A 16,922-nucleotide genomic window follows, 5' to 3' on the forward strand; every position below is an offset into this window, starting at 1 on the left:
TGTCAGTGTTCTGACACGCTTGCAAAATTGGCCTCTGTTACTACATGGTTGCCTACCTTTTTGCATAAATACAGGGTGACAAGCTCTGGTAAGACTAGCATTTAGCCGACTTGATACAGAATGTTTTCTTCCTCTGTATTCAATTCTTTGGTCTGAATTTCAAGACTTTAGTAACGTTTCCTCCTGTAATGGGTTGAAATAGGCTTCAGATCCCATCAGTGTGAAGCCAGATCTCTGGCTACCTCCTCCCTGGTTGAGGTCTAAATTCCTTTTCAGTTCATAAAATGTAGACCTGAGGTGATTTTCTGAAGCAGTCGAATAATTATTACTGATTTTTATCTGATGATTTTAACTAATGCTTTGTTGACAATTAGGTCAAAAATTCTGACATGTTTTCCAAACCTCGTCTCTTAAAATCAGACAAAATCTCCTCCACTTAAAAGATTTTCCAGAAACAAAACTCTAGAAGAATAGTGGCAAGAGAGACTCAACAAGTCATCTAATCTATGAGCAGTTTTACCTGTGTAAGTCTTGATAGGGGTTTGAATAATCTTGAGCAATGGAGGCCCCACAGCTCTCCCGTGCCATCAGTTCTACTACTTCACCATTCTTATAATTAGAAAGTATTTTCCAGTATCTAACTCCCATTTCCTTTTCCATGCTTTCTCAGTTACTAACCATTCACAAAGAAGCTACTCTTCAATCATTTAAATCCTATAAGGTAGCAAAATCAAATGTTTGTTTATTTTTTAACAGGTCCCTGTATGTTGTATTTAGATTTATATGTCAAATTCTCTTTTAAAGGTGAAAATTCATGGTGATATGAACGTAGAAAACAGAACATACAATGATTTAAATTCTGTTGTATCCCTACTAAAATGTAGTAGGCACCGCTGAATTTAAAAGCATAAAAATATGAGATCCTGTATTTTTTTAATCAAATGGCAACAAAATGGATTCGCCTTTACAAAATCCATTCCAGGCTGTGTTAATCAATATACATTCATAATATCTGAATGGAAAACCTAATTCATAGTAACTAAACAGTTTTATATAAGCTAATGTCCGGTTGTAAATCCATCTTTTCTTGGAAAAAGTATTTTGAAAGCACAGATTTAATCTGATAAATGATGCAACAATTAACTGCTTTCGTTACTCTTAGGTCCAAGTTAATAGCTGGATTCAATGTTAATGACTTTTTTTTTCATTTGAAAGAGATACTTTTCCTCTCTATTGCTTTTTGGCACTGATAAATGTGTCACAGGAAGCAGCCTCCAAACAAAGGAAAACCACGATTTTTCATGTATGGTAGTGTATAAAGTGCAAAATTAAATTGTGCAGACAATGAAAGGAACAGAACTCTATGATAACATAATCTTAAAATAAGAATAGAAAGCTGCTATTTTGCTCTGAGGTCTGTTTCAATTGTCAGCTGAGAAATGGCAATGCATCCTTTGCCACAGGTTAACCAGAAGTGTTGATGCAGAAGAATGAGCTTCTTTAGGCAAGTCAGACTTCTACTCTGGAAGAACTGGATCCTCCGGAAAAGACAAAAGGTAAAGTATTAGTCTTTCGATTTCAGCTTTGGATTATGCGCACCACTGGATGAAGTGACCAGTACACTTATCAGCATGTAGAAATCACAAATTTCTCAAAGAATCAAATGCTATCTGTGTATGGGCCTGCTGCCTGGGATCTTGTTTGGTGCAGTTTGCAAAGCTGTTCTTTACAGACTAAATATAGAATACTTGTGTTGGGGTTCTCTTTGACAAATAGTATTGTGTACCAGGAGAAGAGTGGTGGGTAGTAATATTTTTGTATTTTCACATAAAAAGATCTCCTGTTAGAAAGCATCATGGGCACTTTTCAGCTCAGTGTTGCTCCTCGCACCCAGCTGCTCTTAGATATGAATCCAGTTAGGGCCCTGAAGTTCACACAGATTTTATCTTTTTTAATATGGCTGAATGCCATAAGTGAAGTGAAAATCAGAGAAGTATTTTAAATCCTTTCAAATCCTCTCAGATCTTATGATACTCTGCCTTAGAGCAAATTTATCTAATATTTTCCATCTTTTTTGTCATTGCTTTTTTTTTTTTCTTTAAGCCAAATTTTCTTAGAGTCAAACCAAACTTCAAACTAGGGTCTTGATAATCAATCCATACTTAAGCTAAATTACACCAAGTACAAGGACCCCTTTTTGAAGCCGGACTTAAGTTCTGATTGTCAAGGAGCTGTAGTAGGTTGGTTCTTGAGTTCAGAAATAAAAACCCAAACAGAAAATCCTCGACTCTCTGATCTTCAAGTGTGTATACTGAGAGAATGGAAGCCACCGTTTTTTAATTTTTAGCAAGTGGATCTTCATGTGATTCTTCAGTATTTTCAGTCTATGAAACACTGTTTTATTTGGATAAATCTGCTCAGCTATGTGACCCAAAGTGCCTGGTTGGGTTTCAGGGATTCTTGTTTTTTTTTTCCTGTAGAATTTTCAGAAATGCTAACTGGTGTTGCCAGAGATCCCCTTGTAGCTTGCAAGCACAGTGAGTTAATCTGCAACACTTAAATATTTTCTCCACTCTGAAGAGTAAAACATTTTACAGCTGAGTCAGTAAAAATAATTTCCTTTTCTAAGTATATAAACCTACCTGCTTAATTGTCCATACAGAGAAACAAGGTAGCTAAAACAAAAATCCATAATGTCAAAAGTAGCTGTAAAACATGTGTTAGGAAAATAAGCCTGGTTTTTGTTAATCATCATGCAGTGCCATAAATGGAGGCATATCCAACCTTCTACTCAAGTCTATCATTTAGCCCAATCTAATTCACAACAGGAAAGACTTCATTACAGAGTTAACAGTTGATCCACAACTACTTTAACCTTGTCAGATTTATATGGCCATATCAGTGTGCTTGGTCGATTACAGCTGAGCCTGGATATTACATTTCTCTGTGCATGTTGCTGGGATTTCTGGCTGTTTATCTTGTGTTTCTGCATGCTTATGGGTTGCTCTCTGATCCTTCCTAGCGAGTTCTGAGACACCTGTGTCCTCGGGAAAAGGATCACAGGAAAGAATCAGGGGGCTAACAGTACTTGGTCTGTCCTTATCGCATGACATATTGTGTACCAGCTTGAAAGAGAGATTCCCTTGTGCTTTAGCCTTCAATCCCTTCCAAGCTAGTTAGCTCAGACAGAACGGAATTACTGAATTCAAGTCTGGGGATTTTCTGTTTCCTGGGAATGAAGTAAGACTCGACATCTGAGCAATAACCCAGATTAACCCTGCAGCAAAGATGACAACCAAGGAGTCTCCCCAGTTCTTACCCCTCTGAGTTTGTGGGTGTGTAGTGCCTGTCCCAAACATCTTATCAAATGGCTGGCAATGGTGTTAGTCAGCCCTTGTGAACCCCTGCCGAGAAGGGTCTGTAATGCTGTATTGTCAGCTGTGCACAACAGCTGTCAAGAAGAGCTGTACAGTGGCAGGTTTCCTTCTCTAATAATTGTCATCTGTACTTTGCTACTGGTAAGATTTTGTCTGGCTTTAAAAATATCAGGCATGCATAACTTTTAGGTGCTGATGGTGGGGGTGTGTTGTCCTATTTTAAAAAAGAAAGCCTTATGATAAAAAGTGTGAAATAGGAAATGGTTGTCTGGTGAAAAGCTTTCCACCCTTTTGCTGTAACCATAAGCTGTGCTTAACTAAAGCTATTGAACAAAGTTATAGTGGAAAAAACAGGGCAGCTCCAAAAACCCGTTCTTAATTATGCTGTGGAATATCTTTTGCCCTGCATGGCTCAGTTTGCAAAAAAACCATTCACACGTGACCCATCTTGTCTCTGGCTCTGCTGCTGTATGCATTCTTGTTACATATTTGGTGCCTGGCTGGGGAGGCGGGACCAAAGGAAAAGGGCAGGGAGGGCTTTCCTGTGTATGTGCTATAACCCAGGCTCTGGAGAGAGTTTGTCCTGGCTCTTGTAGGGAGGAGAAAAAAAGCACCACATGGACACAAAAATCTCATAGCTGGTCCTCGGAGCCCAAAAGCCTGTGTCACAGGATCAAAGGGTTGTAGTTTTAAACCTCTGCCAAAACACACAGAAGCAGTAAAACAAACTGAAACACACGAGTGGAGGAACAGACTGAAAACCAGGCAGGATGTTGCTCTGTGGTAAAGCAGTGCCCTTGATTTTCTGACGTGGCTGGGAGCTGGTGACTGTTCTAAGTGTATTGAAAAATCTGGGCAATAAAGCGGCCTTTGATGGCATCTTCTATGTTATTGAATAAGGTGTTTGATCTTAATATATACACTTCTACCTGCATTAGAAAATTAATAATGTTGAAATGAATGGTGGCAAAAAGAAGCAAAAGTAAGGTCAAAGAATGCAAGCTTATGCTAAAGTCTTTTACCTTTGGGAAAGCAGAGTGCAGTGACAGCCTGCTAATGAGCCCAGCATTACAAAAGCATGGATAAAAAACCTCGCTTTTTCTCTTTTGCATCTAATCCTTGTTTCCTGTGTTGTTATAGAGTCATCCACTTTCTATAAAAATATTTAGACTTATATCTGCTCTATCTGATACTTTAGTACTGCCTATCATCTCTTTTTACTTCAGTCAGGATGCTTAAACGTTTCTTTAGAAGAGGTGGAGAAGCCTCTGAGTTAATGGTGATGCTTCATGAGACTGATGAAATCCTTTCTATTTCGGGGTGTCCTTTCCAAGTGGTAAAACAGGCAAGGGATAACCATGGGCACATGCTGCACTGAGCATTGCTGCTGTGAGAAGGGGCTTTAGCCATGTGGTCACTTAGTGACTCTATACATGGTTCATCTGTAAAATTAATTTTTAATTTCTTTTTTCTTTTTTTTTCCAGCTTCGTTTTCTGGTGGAGCTTGTATGGCCTCTTTCACTATTTCTTGCCCTTGTCTGGCTGAGGAAAGCTAATCCACTGTATCGACAACATGAATGTAAGAACATTTAAGATGTTTTAGTGCTCTGATTTGTGCTAGGTAATGGCTAGAAGTTCTCAGACAGAGATACTGGCACCTGTTTGCTGAGTGTTAGTCTCCCGTGGCAAAAGAATAGACTTCTTCAGTAGTTTAGTTATTTATAGCCATACACTGTAAGAATTACCAGTGAGGAGACAAAAAACAAAGCAGCAAGCTTTAGTTTTCCTGTGAGATGCTTTGTGGTCAGGCTTACATGAGGTCTCAAGATCGTGTCAAGTTGTAGATTTCTGTATTTCTGTTACTGAGAAAGTACTGCCTCACAACTTTTTTTTTTTTTAAAGTTAGCTCAGAATTTATTTCAGTTGAAAATAACCATATTGTTTATATCAGTTACTTTTTTTTTCCTTAGTAAAAGAGAAACTGATATGATTTCACAGAATCACAGAATGATATGGAGTTGGAAGGGAAAGGGACCTCTGGAGATCATCTAGTCCAAACCCCCTGCCAAAGCAGGTTCACCTAGAGCAGGTTGCACAGGAACATTTCCATCCCATTCCTTCTGTACTGAGGCAACCCATTGTGCTATTTAGATTCACACAGGCTGTATTAGAAAAGACATGTAATCATTTATATTTTGTGTTTCCATACTCTAGGTCACTTCCCAAACAAGGCAATGCCATCTGCAGGAACGCTGCCATGGTTACATGGCATTTTCTGTAACATGAACAACCCCTGTTTCCGCAGCCCAACACATGGAGAGAGTCCAGGTGTTGTGTCCAACTACAACAATTCCATGTAAGCAGAGCTATACATGTGAGACTGGGTTGCGGTAAGACAGGCCTGCTAGGCAACTGCTGATAGCCTGCTCTTGGCACATCTTGAGCATTCATGGGCATGAATGATCCAGGGAGAAAGGATGGAGTGTGCTCAGCCTCTTTAGGAAGATTGCACAGTGCACTGAGGAATATTTTAAAGAGTTGTTATCTGATATGAATAAGAAGGGAAAGGTGAGCATTTAAGAAGACACTGGGGTGCGAATACTGGAAGACAAAAATTTTCAGTTCTAGCACATTGGTTTCATTTCAACAGTGGTCAGCAAAGTTGAAGCAGAGCTTGTGGTGGTAGGTTTGGGCCTTTCTCAGAAGAGTTCAGTTGTACTAGTTTCTAGGGAACATGTGTTCGCTTAATAAAATTGATCCTTTCTATTGCCTACTGTTTAGTGAATGTCTCAGGACAAATGTTTTTGACATAAGAGTATGAAACTCCTAAGCTTTCTTTTCTCATCATTTGAGGTGTCCCCTCTGAATGAGAGCTCTGATGAAGTAGCCACACAAGCAAATCTGTGCTGCCACTTCCTATGTAGCACCTGTTTTGGCTATATACTTTAATCAGCATAGTAGCCTTCATATATTAAGCTTATTAATGAAATAGGAGGATGGGAGATTTCCGGACTGTTAGTGAAAAAGAGCTGTGGGAGTGCTTCATTGCATTGTTTGTTGTAGCTGAGTCATGAAAGACAATGCAGTGAACAAAGACCCTTAGAGTAAAAACTTGTTAGAATAGCTATAAAAAATGCTCCAAATCTCCCTTTGCAAATAGTCCACTTTTGAGCGTCCAGTGATTAAAATTTATGAGCTAATCATGTAAAGGCCATTAAAGCTCCAGTCCCATGAAAGTCTGTAGCTTGGAGTTAACTTAGCATTTGACCTTTTGTTCCTAGCAAACAGGATTTAAAATAGTCAGCTGGACTTTTTTTGTGCGGTACAGTCAATCACACAATGAAACTAGAGGGTTCTGTTTTCCACACATTCTGGCTTTTCTGGGTTGCTTATTACAGAGCAAACTGTCCCTTTGTGAGTCAGAGTAAATTCACTGCATCACAGAGGAAGCAAATACATTGTGTTTTCTGAAAGAATTTAGTCCTTCCTGTTTGCTGTTTCCTGTAAGTTAAAACAAGTCGTAAGGAGATATACTATTCCATGTATGGAAAAACATAGCACCATTAAAGAAATGCAATGGCCTCCCCTGCTGCTAATAAGAATTTTTTTGTGCGTGCTTATAAACACAGGACCTAATTGCATTCTTGCTTGAACTGCATTTTCTAACCCAGAACCAGTAGGTGAACGGCTGCCTGTGACAGTTTGTCACTCCTGTTTTCCTGCCTCTCCTAGAAGAAATGTTTTGAAGGGACCTAAATGCCACCCTTATGTTAGAGGGGACTGAGCTCGGAGAGGGAGGAGGATTCTGTGTCTGAGTGATTCCATGGCACTGACCTAGCTGCGCAGGGCTGCGTGTGCCCAGAGTGCCCCATCCAACTGCTGGAGCTGATCCTGGGCCAGAACCACAGCTGTGAGGTGAATGCTGCCTGGGGAAGGTCCTGTCTCCTCAGCGAGATCCGCATGGCTAATGAAGAATGTGTATGAGACGCCAACCTTCTGCAACACTTGTGGCCCTCTAAAACCTTCTGTGGACTTCTAAATCTAACTGAATCCCACACCACCTGAAGCTACTCTGTTGTCACCACAAAACTGAGCTTTGAGTTTCAAGACTGAGGACAAAATAATTTATTTTTCCCTCATCCCTAACACAGAGAAAGTCAACTTTCGTTGTTTTTTTTTTTTTATTATTTGAAAGGTTCTCAAGAGTCACCAGTCTTAAATTATTGTTCATTCACTATTTCTTCTTTCAGCCTTGCAAGGGTATATAGAGATGCTCAGGAGCTCTTACTGGATGCCCCTGAAATACGTGACCTTGGCAGAATCTGGGAAGAACTGATCATTATGACTCAGTTTATGGAAACAATGAGAACTAATCCTGACAGAATTGCAGGTAATTGTTTTGTCTATATCCTTAGACTATTGAATTTTTCCTTCTGAGAGCTGACTAGTAGCTACTTTGCGAACTGACACTGTTATTATAATAATGTCTTTCACATGTGGCTGTTGCTCTGCCTTCTGTTAGAGACGGTAAGTTAAAACTCATCCAGTGATGTAACAAACACCTTTTGTTTGAGAGAACGGAGAGAGGCAATCAGTCAGCTCTATTCTACAAGCATCTCCCTTAAATAACAGTAGATAAAACTCAAAACACAGAAACATGGATATCTCACTGTCCAAAGTAAAACATGTGGATAAAGAGATTTCGTTATTATTACAGTAGAGGCAAAAACAGTAAGAAAGTGTCACTGGAATATGCAGAGGAATGGAAGCCAAATATGAATATATGCTGAAGCATAACCTAGAGAAGAGCTTAGAGATACTTTATTTCAAGTGTTAGCTGAAGTAGATTTGGAACAGTGAAGAATGAAACACTTTCTTCTTGTTTTGATGACTGGTTTAGAGAGAGAAGGCATTGCACATTTCTTATAAACTGAATTGCAAATTATATGACTCCATTAATTTTAACTCAGAACAACCTGCCAAACTGAAAACATAATCCTGGGGAAAAATAGGAAATGAACTAATAATAAAATATTAAATTAATATTTGGGCTTTAAGTACAGAATTTCAAAAGATACTCCTAAAACTAAAGGCACAAAAATGGACTGGCTTTGAGAATTGATCTGTCCCATTCTCAAGTCCTTTGCCACAGGAACAATATTCTTATTAAAATCAAATAGTCACACTCCATATATTTTTAATAAAATGTGTATAAACCATCTGATACACATGCTCCACTATCTTACCAGAGGTCTCTGATTAGAAGTATAAAAGGGACCATCTCATTGTAAATAACAGTGAGACAATCAAAATGCCCCAGAATGCAAACAAGAACTTGAGTATAATCATGAGCTGTGGTTTGTACAATTATGGAAACCAAACCTGCCTATTTAGAGGTGAGGAAAAGCATGACATGCCATGGGTTTGCAAGATACTGCGAAGGGACCATGCCCTGTGGTTTGGGAAGTTGCCTTTGCATCCCGTACCAACTTTATTCAGTAGCTGGAAAACAGAATACATTCCTCCCCATTCCTGTGAAATATAATGTTAATGCTCTTTCAGAATGGGGGGGGGAGTAATGAGTAATGTGTTTTATTTAAAAAAAAAAAGGATTACAATCTCCTGTTTCATAAAACAAAGTAACAAAGTCTGTTCTGGAGCTAAACTAATAAAATGTGCATTGCCACATTTTTCAATACAGAAAAAGGTACCGCAGAATGTGTAGCTTACTACTATTGCCTAAGTAACAGTCTTATAACATAGTATCGTTATAGCTGCAAAGCCGAGCAATGAAAAATTAACAAATGTCAGAATCAAGATTGCTTCTTCTCTTGATTCCTTAAACCAGATCTACCTCTTGAGTCCTCCTTCCTTGTCCTGTTCCCATCTTGCACTGACACATTTGATATGATGTGTTACTGTAGTGTGCTTTTCCCTCCACAATGCCTGGGTGCCAGGAAGGGCATCATTGAGAATATGAAGGACAGGCCCCTACTATTGTTTTAAGTATTTACTGCTGAATAAATACCTGGAGGAGCAACTAAAGAAGTTCTGTTCAGGCCCTACAGCCCTAGGATAGAATATGCTTATTGCAGATGGAATTGTGGAAGTTATTTGTCAAACTCTGATAAGACTCTGCTTAACTCACAGAATGGAGACACTCAGAAGCAAGTTTGTGCCCATTTATGTGGAGATGTCTAAAGCTACATTCCCCATGTCAGCGTGATACATGCTGCTCTTATGAGTTTCAATTGCCTGTTCTAAAGACTGGAATAACTAGTGCTTTTCAAGCATTCTTTACCGAAATCTGTTGATGCTATGTGAACTACCTTTAATAAAGGTTGTAGTATTCAATGGATGTGAGCAACATTCACTTTCCAAGCTTTCACTTGGACCATTCTGAAGCAGAGTTCCCACCGATACTGATTTGTAACAGACAATTTAAAAAAGATTGGCACTGTTTGACTTTAATAGCAGCAGTATTTTGAATATTGTTATAGATGGGATTAGGGAAATTTGGTGGCCTCCTACATGTGTTTAATTTAGCAGTGGATAGTCTCATTGGTTTGCCTGAAGATTTGCTAAGTTTTAGTTTAATAGTTGGTAATCTAGCTTAGTAGACTACTAAACTGCAAACAATTTATGCTGCTCCAAGGAAAATAAGTTTGTTTTTTTTTTCTTGTGAATGATTTTTTCAAGGGGTCATTTTTGCAATGCTATAGAATAAGATTAACTAATCTAACTAACTAATCTAATTAACTATAATATACTATAATTAATTAACTAGTATAATTAACTAATTAGTGTAAATGTGAAGGGTTGGCTAAAGTTATTTACACAAGGCCCTGAAGAAAGAACACTAACAACAGTAGCACACTGAATCTGAACATTAAAAATAAAGCATTACTTCAGAAAAAAGACAGAGACTTTCAAATGCAGTCAGGCATGCTTTCAGTACTTCCATTGCTGATGTTTTAGTCTGAAAATCCTTTGAGAGATCGGATACACAGAGTCAGAACATTCAGCAATTTCCGATAATCATTTCCCAACAAAGGATTAAAATGATTTTGAATTGCAATAATAGTTTTGCACCCCATTAGTCGCTACTAAGTATATGAGCCAAAGCACATACTTTTTGCAGGTTTAAGCCAGGGTATGAGTTGTTCTTTAACTTCTTTTGTTTAGTGTCTTACTGATCTCTGCACTCGTTTCTTCATCCAGGAAGAGGAATACGAATTCTAGACATTTTGAAAGATGGGGAGACCCTCACTTCTTTCTTGCTGGAAGATGTTGGCCTCCCAGATATTGTTGTTTTCCAGCTTATTAATGCTCAAGTGCGCCCTGAACAGGTGGGTAGACTATAACAGTTACCAAGGTCTTACGTGTGTGGAATGCAATCTCTTGAGTTGTATATGCAAAGTAGCCTCAGTGAGGGCCTTGTGCCCAGAATAGGTTGTTTGTACAACATCTCCCTTTGTTTTTTGTGAACCTAGAGGAAGAGGTGCTTGGTTTGTCTTTAAAAAAACATTTTGAATATGCATTAAATATAGATATTTGGTTCGATGCTCTTGTTGCTCCCAAATAACAAGCATCAAGAATTGATACTGCCAAGCAACGCATCCATGCCTGTGACAAAAATCTTGGCTCAAAAGCATAAGGCAGCTGTGCATCCTTTTGAGACAGCAGTCCTGATGAATAGCAGCAGACAACTATTTGAGGTTCTTAATTTAACGTGTAAATTCTCTTCCCCAATGTCAGTAGAATAATACGGTGGCTTTATGACATTATCTCACATGAATAGGTAGGGGTGGAGAAGCAGACCTACTTTCTTAGATTCTGATTGAATAACAGATCTGCTTAGAAAATTCAGAGTGAAAACTGCAGGTCAAATACCTCCTGAAGCAGCTAAGGAGGGGTCTGTGTTTGATCAAGTCCAGGCTGCCTCTGCATGTACTGGTGGCTGGGAGCTCTGCGAGGAATGCCGTATTAATGAATGAATGTTGCTGAATCAGAACTCTAGAACAATTTCTACAGTGCATTAGTGTGTGGGTGGAAGCAATTGAATAATTGAGGCTGAAAGACACAATTCCTCTTTTTCACTGCCACATAAAACACAAGTGCTGGAACTGTGTGTGGCCAGAAAGAGCGAGCGCATTAATGAACTTCCATGCAGTTCCTTTTGTGCACCACAGGTTCCAGCTGGTGTCACGAGTAGCCAGATTACTTATCTGCTGTATTCTTGATTAGTACCAAGGGAAGCTCTCCCCTCTCCTCACTTTGTCATGAAGCAATACCACAAGACCATACCAAAGCCAGTGTCAATTGATACATCCTACTTATTTTCACACCTCTGTATCAGCTGAGATAGTGAAAAGTTGCTTCCTTGCTGCTTGTGACAAGAAGAATATATACAGATATCCTGCTGGGCTTCTCTTTCTCTTTTCATCCCTAACCTCACTTTGTCAGAGATCTCCTGCTCCAGGAGAACAGTGTGCTGTTGTGTTAGTCTCTGTTAGCTCTCCAGTAACATTCATTCATTTACTGTTAAAATCTCTGCCTGCCAGTGTATACAGGACTGAAGTTTTCAACACTGCCACCAAAAGTATGATTGAAACCTGCTGGAACATGGTGGCTTTCTGCTGTATTTTTTGTGCTGATGTAGAAAGAGAGGTAGTTCTCCTTATGCTGAAAATTAAAGAAATCAGAACATCACTTAGAGAAGAAGCTGGAGGAAACCTGGTGTTAAATACCACTTTTGCTGTCCTCTATAAAGTTTTCTTGTTAGCAGTAATCATAGGGATACAAGATCACCTCACAAGAGCTGATTTATAGCTATGAAGAAAGAAAGTGCTGTGAATACTTCCTTCAAGAGCAACTGATGCAGAAAAAACTAATCTCATAATTTTCAAAACACCACAAGAGAATTATTTTCAATAGGAATTGAACACTTGATCTCCTACGGAAGATAATCGCTTAATTCCTATAGACATTGATAAGCAACTTACTCGGGCTGGACTTATGGTTGGTTGAGGTAGAAGTTGCAGAGCCACGACTAGAACCGTAGACTAGATTAAGATGATCTGTGGTCATCTTAATCATGACAGTTCATCTCTAGTTCTTCATGCTGCTCTACCATCTGTTTGCTTGCATGTCACTGTACACCCTCTCCCTCGGCTCTGATGGCACAGGGCTGACCAGCCTGAAAGCAACTTGTTTACAAGAGCCTGGCTGTTGCCAACAGCTGGCTGCAGATCTAGGTCTGAGCCGCCTGGGAGTGCAGGAAATGACACACAGAGCTGAAAGCTAAACCTGATCAAACAGCCAACTAGCTGAAAAAATAATTTGGGCTTCATTTTGCCAGCTTTGACCAAACAGTGACACATTGATTTAAAAAAAAAAAAAAAAAAGTATTGAAGTTTTCCTCCGAGGGCCTGCTTTTTTGAATCATTCTAAGATAAGGATAAGAGACTGATATTAAAACACAATAAGAAGTTCAGTAAAGATTGGCAACAGCCCACCCTACCGGAAAAATTGGAAGGGCGGAGGTCTGATGTTTTTCTAATCCCATCTGTTCATGAACATTCTTGAAATGCAGTTACAGTTTGTAAATAACCTCCCTTTTTTTTTTTTCTCTGTTTAATCTTCTCAGTGATGTTAATGTCACAGTTTCCTCATTTCACAAGTCAAAACAAGGTTCCCAGGCTGCCTCCCTGTGCAACTCAGTTTCATTGCAGTTCATGCTGGATGATGGCAGGACACGGGGCCATCTTGTCTAGACTGTGCATTTGCAAAGAAAGGTTGGACCAGGTGATTCTTGAGGTCCCTTTCAACCTGGTATTCTGTGATGAATACCGTGCCAAATCAGGCGTATGTGGTTAAAAAAAGCTGTTCTTTTCACACACATCACCAGGACATAAGTGACTGAGCAAATAAGCAAATTCTTTCACTGACATTAGGTCAGTTAAATCCAATTCAAATGTTCCAGTCTGAGGGAGGGCAGGCGTGTTTGGCTTTGGAGGTTATTCACAAACCAAACTCTATTTGTCAATTGTATTTCCTGTTTTGCATTCTGCCTCTCTCCACACTGTCCAACTTGTGTTAAAAATGCCTTTATATGGGCACAGCTGTAGTGATGATAGTGACAGTACCTCTCAGATACTTTTACTAGAAAATCACATCCCTTTTTTGTATCATTATTCCAATACACAATCTGTGTGAAATTCAGATGCTTTTTTTTTTTGTCAACTGCAACTCGTAAGTGGAAACTCAGGGCAGTCATGGTAGACTAAGTGCAATGTTGTACTAAATCTCTCTTCCTCTGCCTTTCCTATTCTGGATGCTGACTTTCCACAGCCACACTTGCAGTTTTGTTCGTAGCACTTAATGAATAACTTCTCACGCTTGAATCCACTCTCCAAATCAACTAAATTACGTTTTCTGTCTTTCCTTTGGGTTTTTAAACATTTCTCTTTACAGATACCACCAAACAAGTCTCAGCTGCTAACTACGAATTTGCAGATATAAAATTTTGGTAATGTCCAGAGTCTCATAGATGGCCTGGTTAATTTGCTTAGATAGGAAATAAATGTGCATCTATGTCTGATGATTTCTTTTTCTATGCAGTTTATTAAATTCATTTAGCTTAATGATGCTGTATCAGTGCATAGTTCTTGTTTGTCTGAAAGTCTGTGTTTGTCTAAAACACAGTAGGCATTTACAGTCATCACAGCATTGTGAGGTTTTTTCCTTACAATTTGTACTGTAAGAGGAGATGGTTAGAGGATGGGAACATTCACTTCTGAGCATTTTACAGTGATACTTTTTGTTATATTGCTATGTATTCTGTCCATTATAAAGCAAGTAGAACTTGAATCATAGACTACCAAGAGTATTCCATTACAACAATGTAAATCCTGGGTAAATCTACTGATTTCTATGGAGTTATTCTACATTTACATTGGTTTAACTATAAACTAATCTGTTCCCAGTGGTTGAACACTAAAGATGATAATTATTTTTTTTTTCTGTTCCATGTTTATATTAGAGGTGGTGATCAGTGTAGATAGGTGTGGTTTAATGTAAAATGGCTTTGTAAAGCCTGGCTGAATGCCTGTGCACAGTGATGGTGAATAATGGCTGCAGGAGTCATAACTGAAATAAAATACTGAGCTTGGGAACCAGTGGAACTAGCCATTTTCTCTTAGAGCAACTAATGGCAAAAATGTAACTAGTGTAAACACGAAAGGTAGAGTGATGCGGCACAATCAGTTGGTCCTGGAGAAGTATCTTCAAGCAAGCCATAGCTATCTGTCCTTAACCACAAGGATGGGTGACATGGCATCAGGTGTGCATAGATGACAGAGAGAAAGGGAAGAAGACTCACAAGAACTTTCGCAATGAAAGGAAGAATCACTAACGAGAAAAGGAAAAACGTGACTGAAGGCAAAGTGATCTCGCATAACATCAAGTGAAGGTGGATCAAGAGTTGATGCTTCAGCTGACCACATGCTTCTGCCATTCATTAAAATATAAGCAGGGGCTGATATCAAGCTTTCCACTTTTGATAAATCTTTATTGTTCCTGAGCAGGATGAAGGTTACATAACAATAAACAAAACATTGTTTTTGGTTGCAGTTTGCCTACGGTGTCCCTAACTTGACTCTGAAGGACATTGCTTGCAGTCAGATGCTCCTGGACCGCTTTATTATCTTCAGCAGCCGAAGAGGTCTCCCTTCTGTGCACAAGGCCATGTGTGCCTTGTCCCAGGAAAGCCTACAGAGAGTAGAAGATGCCTTGTATGCAAATGTTGATTTCTTTAAGCTATTTCAGCTGGTAAGTATTAACACACAATCATCCTGCTTTACGTTGTCATTTTTTTGGCTGATATTTCATTGCTGTTCAAGAATTTTCTTTGTAATACATCACCAATGTTCCAAGTGGTCTTTGTTTATTTACCCCTGCAAATGTAAGGTTATGGGTGTGTGATCGTTAACCTAACATCAGCAGAATACTAGACAGTTCTGAGAATGCTTTGGGATGAAACAGATGAAATTCACAGTACAACAGAACTAAAAGATTCAATTGCAATTTTAAAATCAGAGTGTGTGTGGCTATTATCTGGTCTTTCCAGTCTGTGTAGCAAAATAGTGTGTGGCAAAGCAGACCTACAGGGACCCTGCTTAGGGTTCTGAAAATACTCCATACAACCCATCCTGTCTTTGCTCTATCCAGCATGACAGAATTTTACACTGAAGTCAAAGCCAAGACGCAGTTTGAGTTGGGATAGCCATATGAACCTTATTTTTAGAAACAAACAAACAAACAAAACCCAAAAAACAACAAAACCAACCAAACAAGTTATAGGGACTTTCCTCACTCTTTCTATAGAAAGCTTTTCCTTACCTGTTCATTTTCATTGTTCTTCTTTGTGCTGTTCCTGTTTCTACTGTGACCTTCTTGCCATAAATTAATCACAACTGCAACCTTGTTCCCGTATGGAGATACTATGCCATTACATATATACATATTTAATTATTACGATTTATATTTTATTACATATTTAAAATAATATTAACATATTTTGTTATATATTTAAAATGGCATACTGGTTTGGGCATTTTTGCTTTTGCTCTTGTTTTTGCTTTTGTTCTTTTCCTAATATTTTTCTAATACTCTATTTGTATTCTACACACTGAACAGATGCTTGCAGAGAAATTTTCATAAAGACTCCAAGGTCTCTTCCTCATGATAGCGAATTTAGAGCCCATCATTGTGTGTAGGTCTTTCATAGAGTAATTAGTCTTTCGTGTTTGTTTTCCCCATGATCATGACTCTGCATTTTTCAACAATGAATTTAATTTGCTGGTTTTCACCTTGTAGCTTAATGTCATGAGACCATCACTTCGGCAGTTTGCTGTATACAGCAGGCAGGATATATGAGCTGCTGCTGCAATTACATAGAAAGTATTGATCGGACTTTTCTGCTACAGCAGAGTAGTGTCGTGATTAATTTAACATGGATTTTTTTCAGCTTTGATTTGCTCAGAACTGGGAACAGAGGATGCCAGAAGCTTTAATTGACAAACCAGCCAAATTACTGTTTGATTATTGTGGCATTAACAGTCATTCATTGTGCCCCTGTAATTTTGCCAATCCCAATGAGAACCTGTGGTCAGCTTTTGAAAGCTGCTATTTTCCATTTCTAAAAATATACTCTGGTATTTTCATATATCTGATGCTTGGTGGAAGTAGCAGAGATTTAGTGCTACAGTACTTTTAAGACAGGTTTTCAGCATTTAAGGACTTCACGTGAATATGCACACTGCACTGCCTAGCTTTAAAATTAAGCTGCTAACATATCGTGATTTGGCTGCCATATCGAATAAAATGGAAAGATGAGATTTGATGAAGCAGTTGTCTGTGTGTTTAAACAAAAATAGACTCACATGGGAAAAAGGAACATAAACCTGAAACAAAAATCTGGGGTTGCGAAAAACTGAGTGTTCAGAGGCAGGCTTACGGTCTGATCTGTTACTACAAGATCTG

General features: G+C 38.8%; 1 protein-coding gene across 1 annotated transcript in view; it reads left to right on the forward strand.

The window, feature by feature from the left end:
• Positions 1 to 1,490: 1,490 nt before the first annotated feature.
• Positions 1,491 to 16,922, forward strand: part of ABCA4 (ATP binding cassette subfamily A member 4) — an 81,668-nt gene continuing 66,236 nt past the window's right edge. Inside the window, exons 1-6 of the mRNA XM_074152201.1 lie at positions 1,491 to 1,556; positions 4,863 to 4,956; positions 5,592 to 5,733; positions 7,628 to 7,767; positions 10,599 to 10,726; positions 15,012 to 15,209. Coding sequence (XP_074008302.1) covers positions 1,491 to 1,556; positions 4,863 to 4,956; positions 5,592 to 5,733; positions 7,628 to 7,767; positions 10,599 to 10,726; positions 15,012 to 15,209 — 768 coding nt within the window. The remainder of the gene's footprint in view (positions 1,557 to 4,862; positions 4,957 to 5,591; positions 5,734 to 7,627; positions 7,768 to 10,598; positions 10,727 to 15,011; positions 15,210 to 16,922) is intronic.

The sequence above is a fragment of the Numenius arquata genome, chromosome 8 (genome assembly GCF_964106895.1).
Source record: "Numenius arquata chromosome 8, bNumArq3.hap1.1, whole genome shotgun sequence".
Classification (NCBI taxonomy): domain Eukaryota; kingdom Metazoa; phylum Chordata; class Aves; order Charadriiformes; family Scolopacidae; genus Numenius; species Numenius arquata.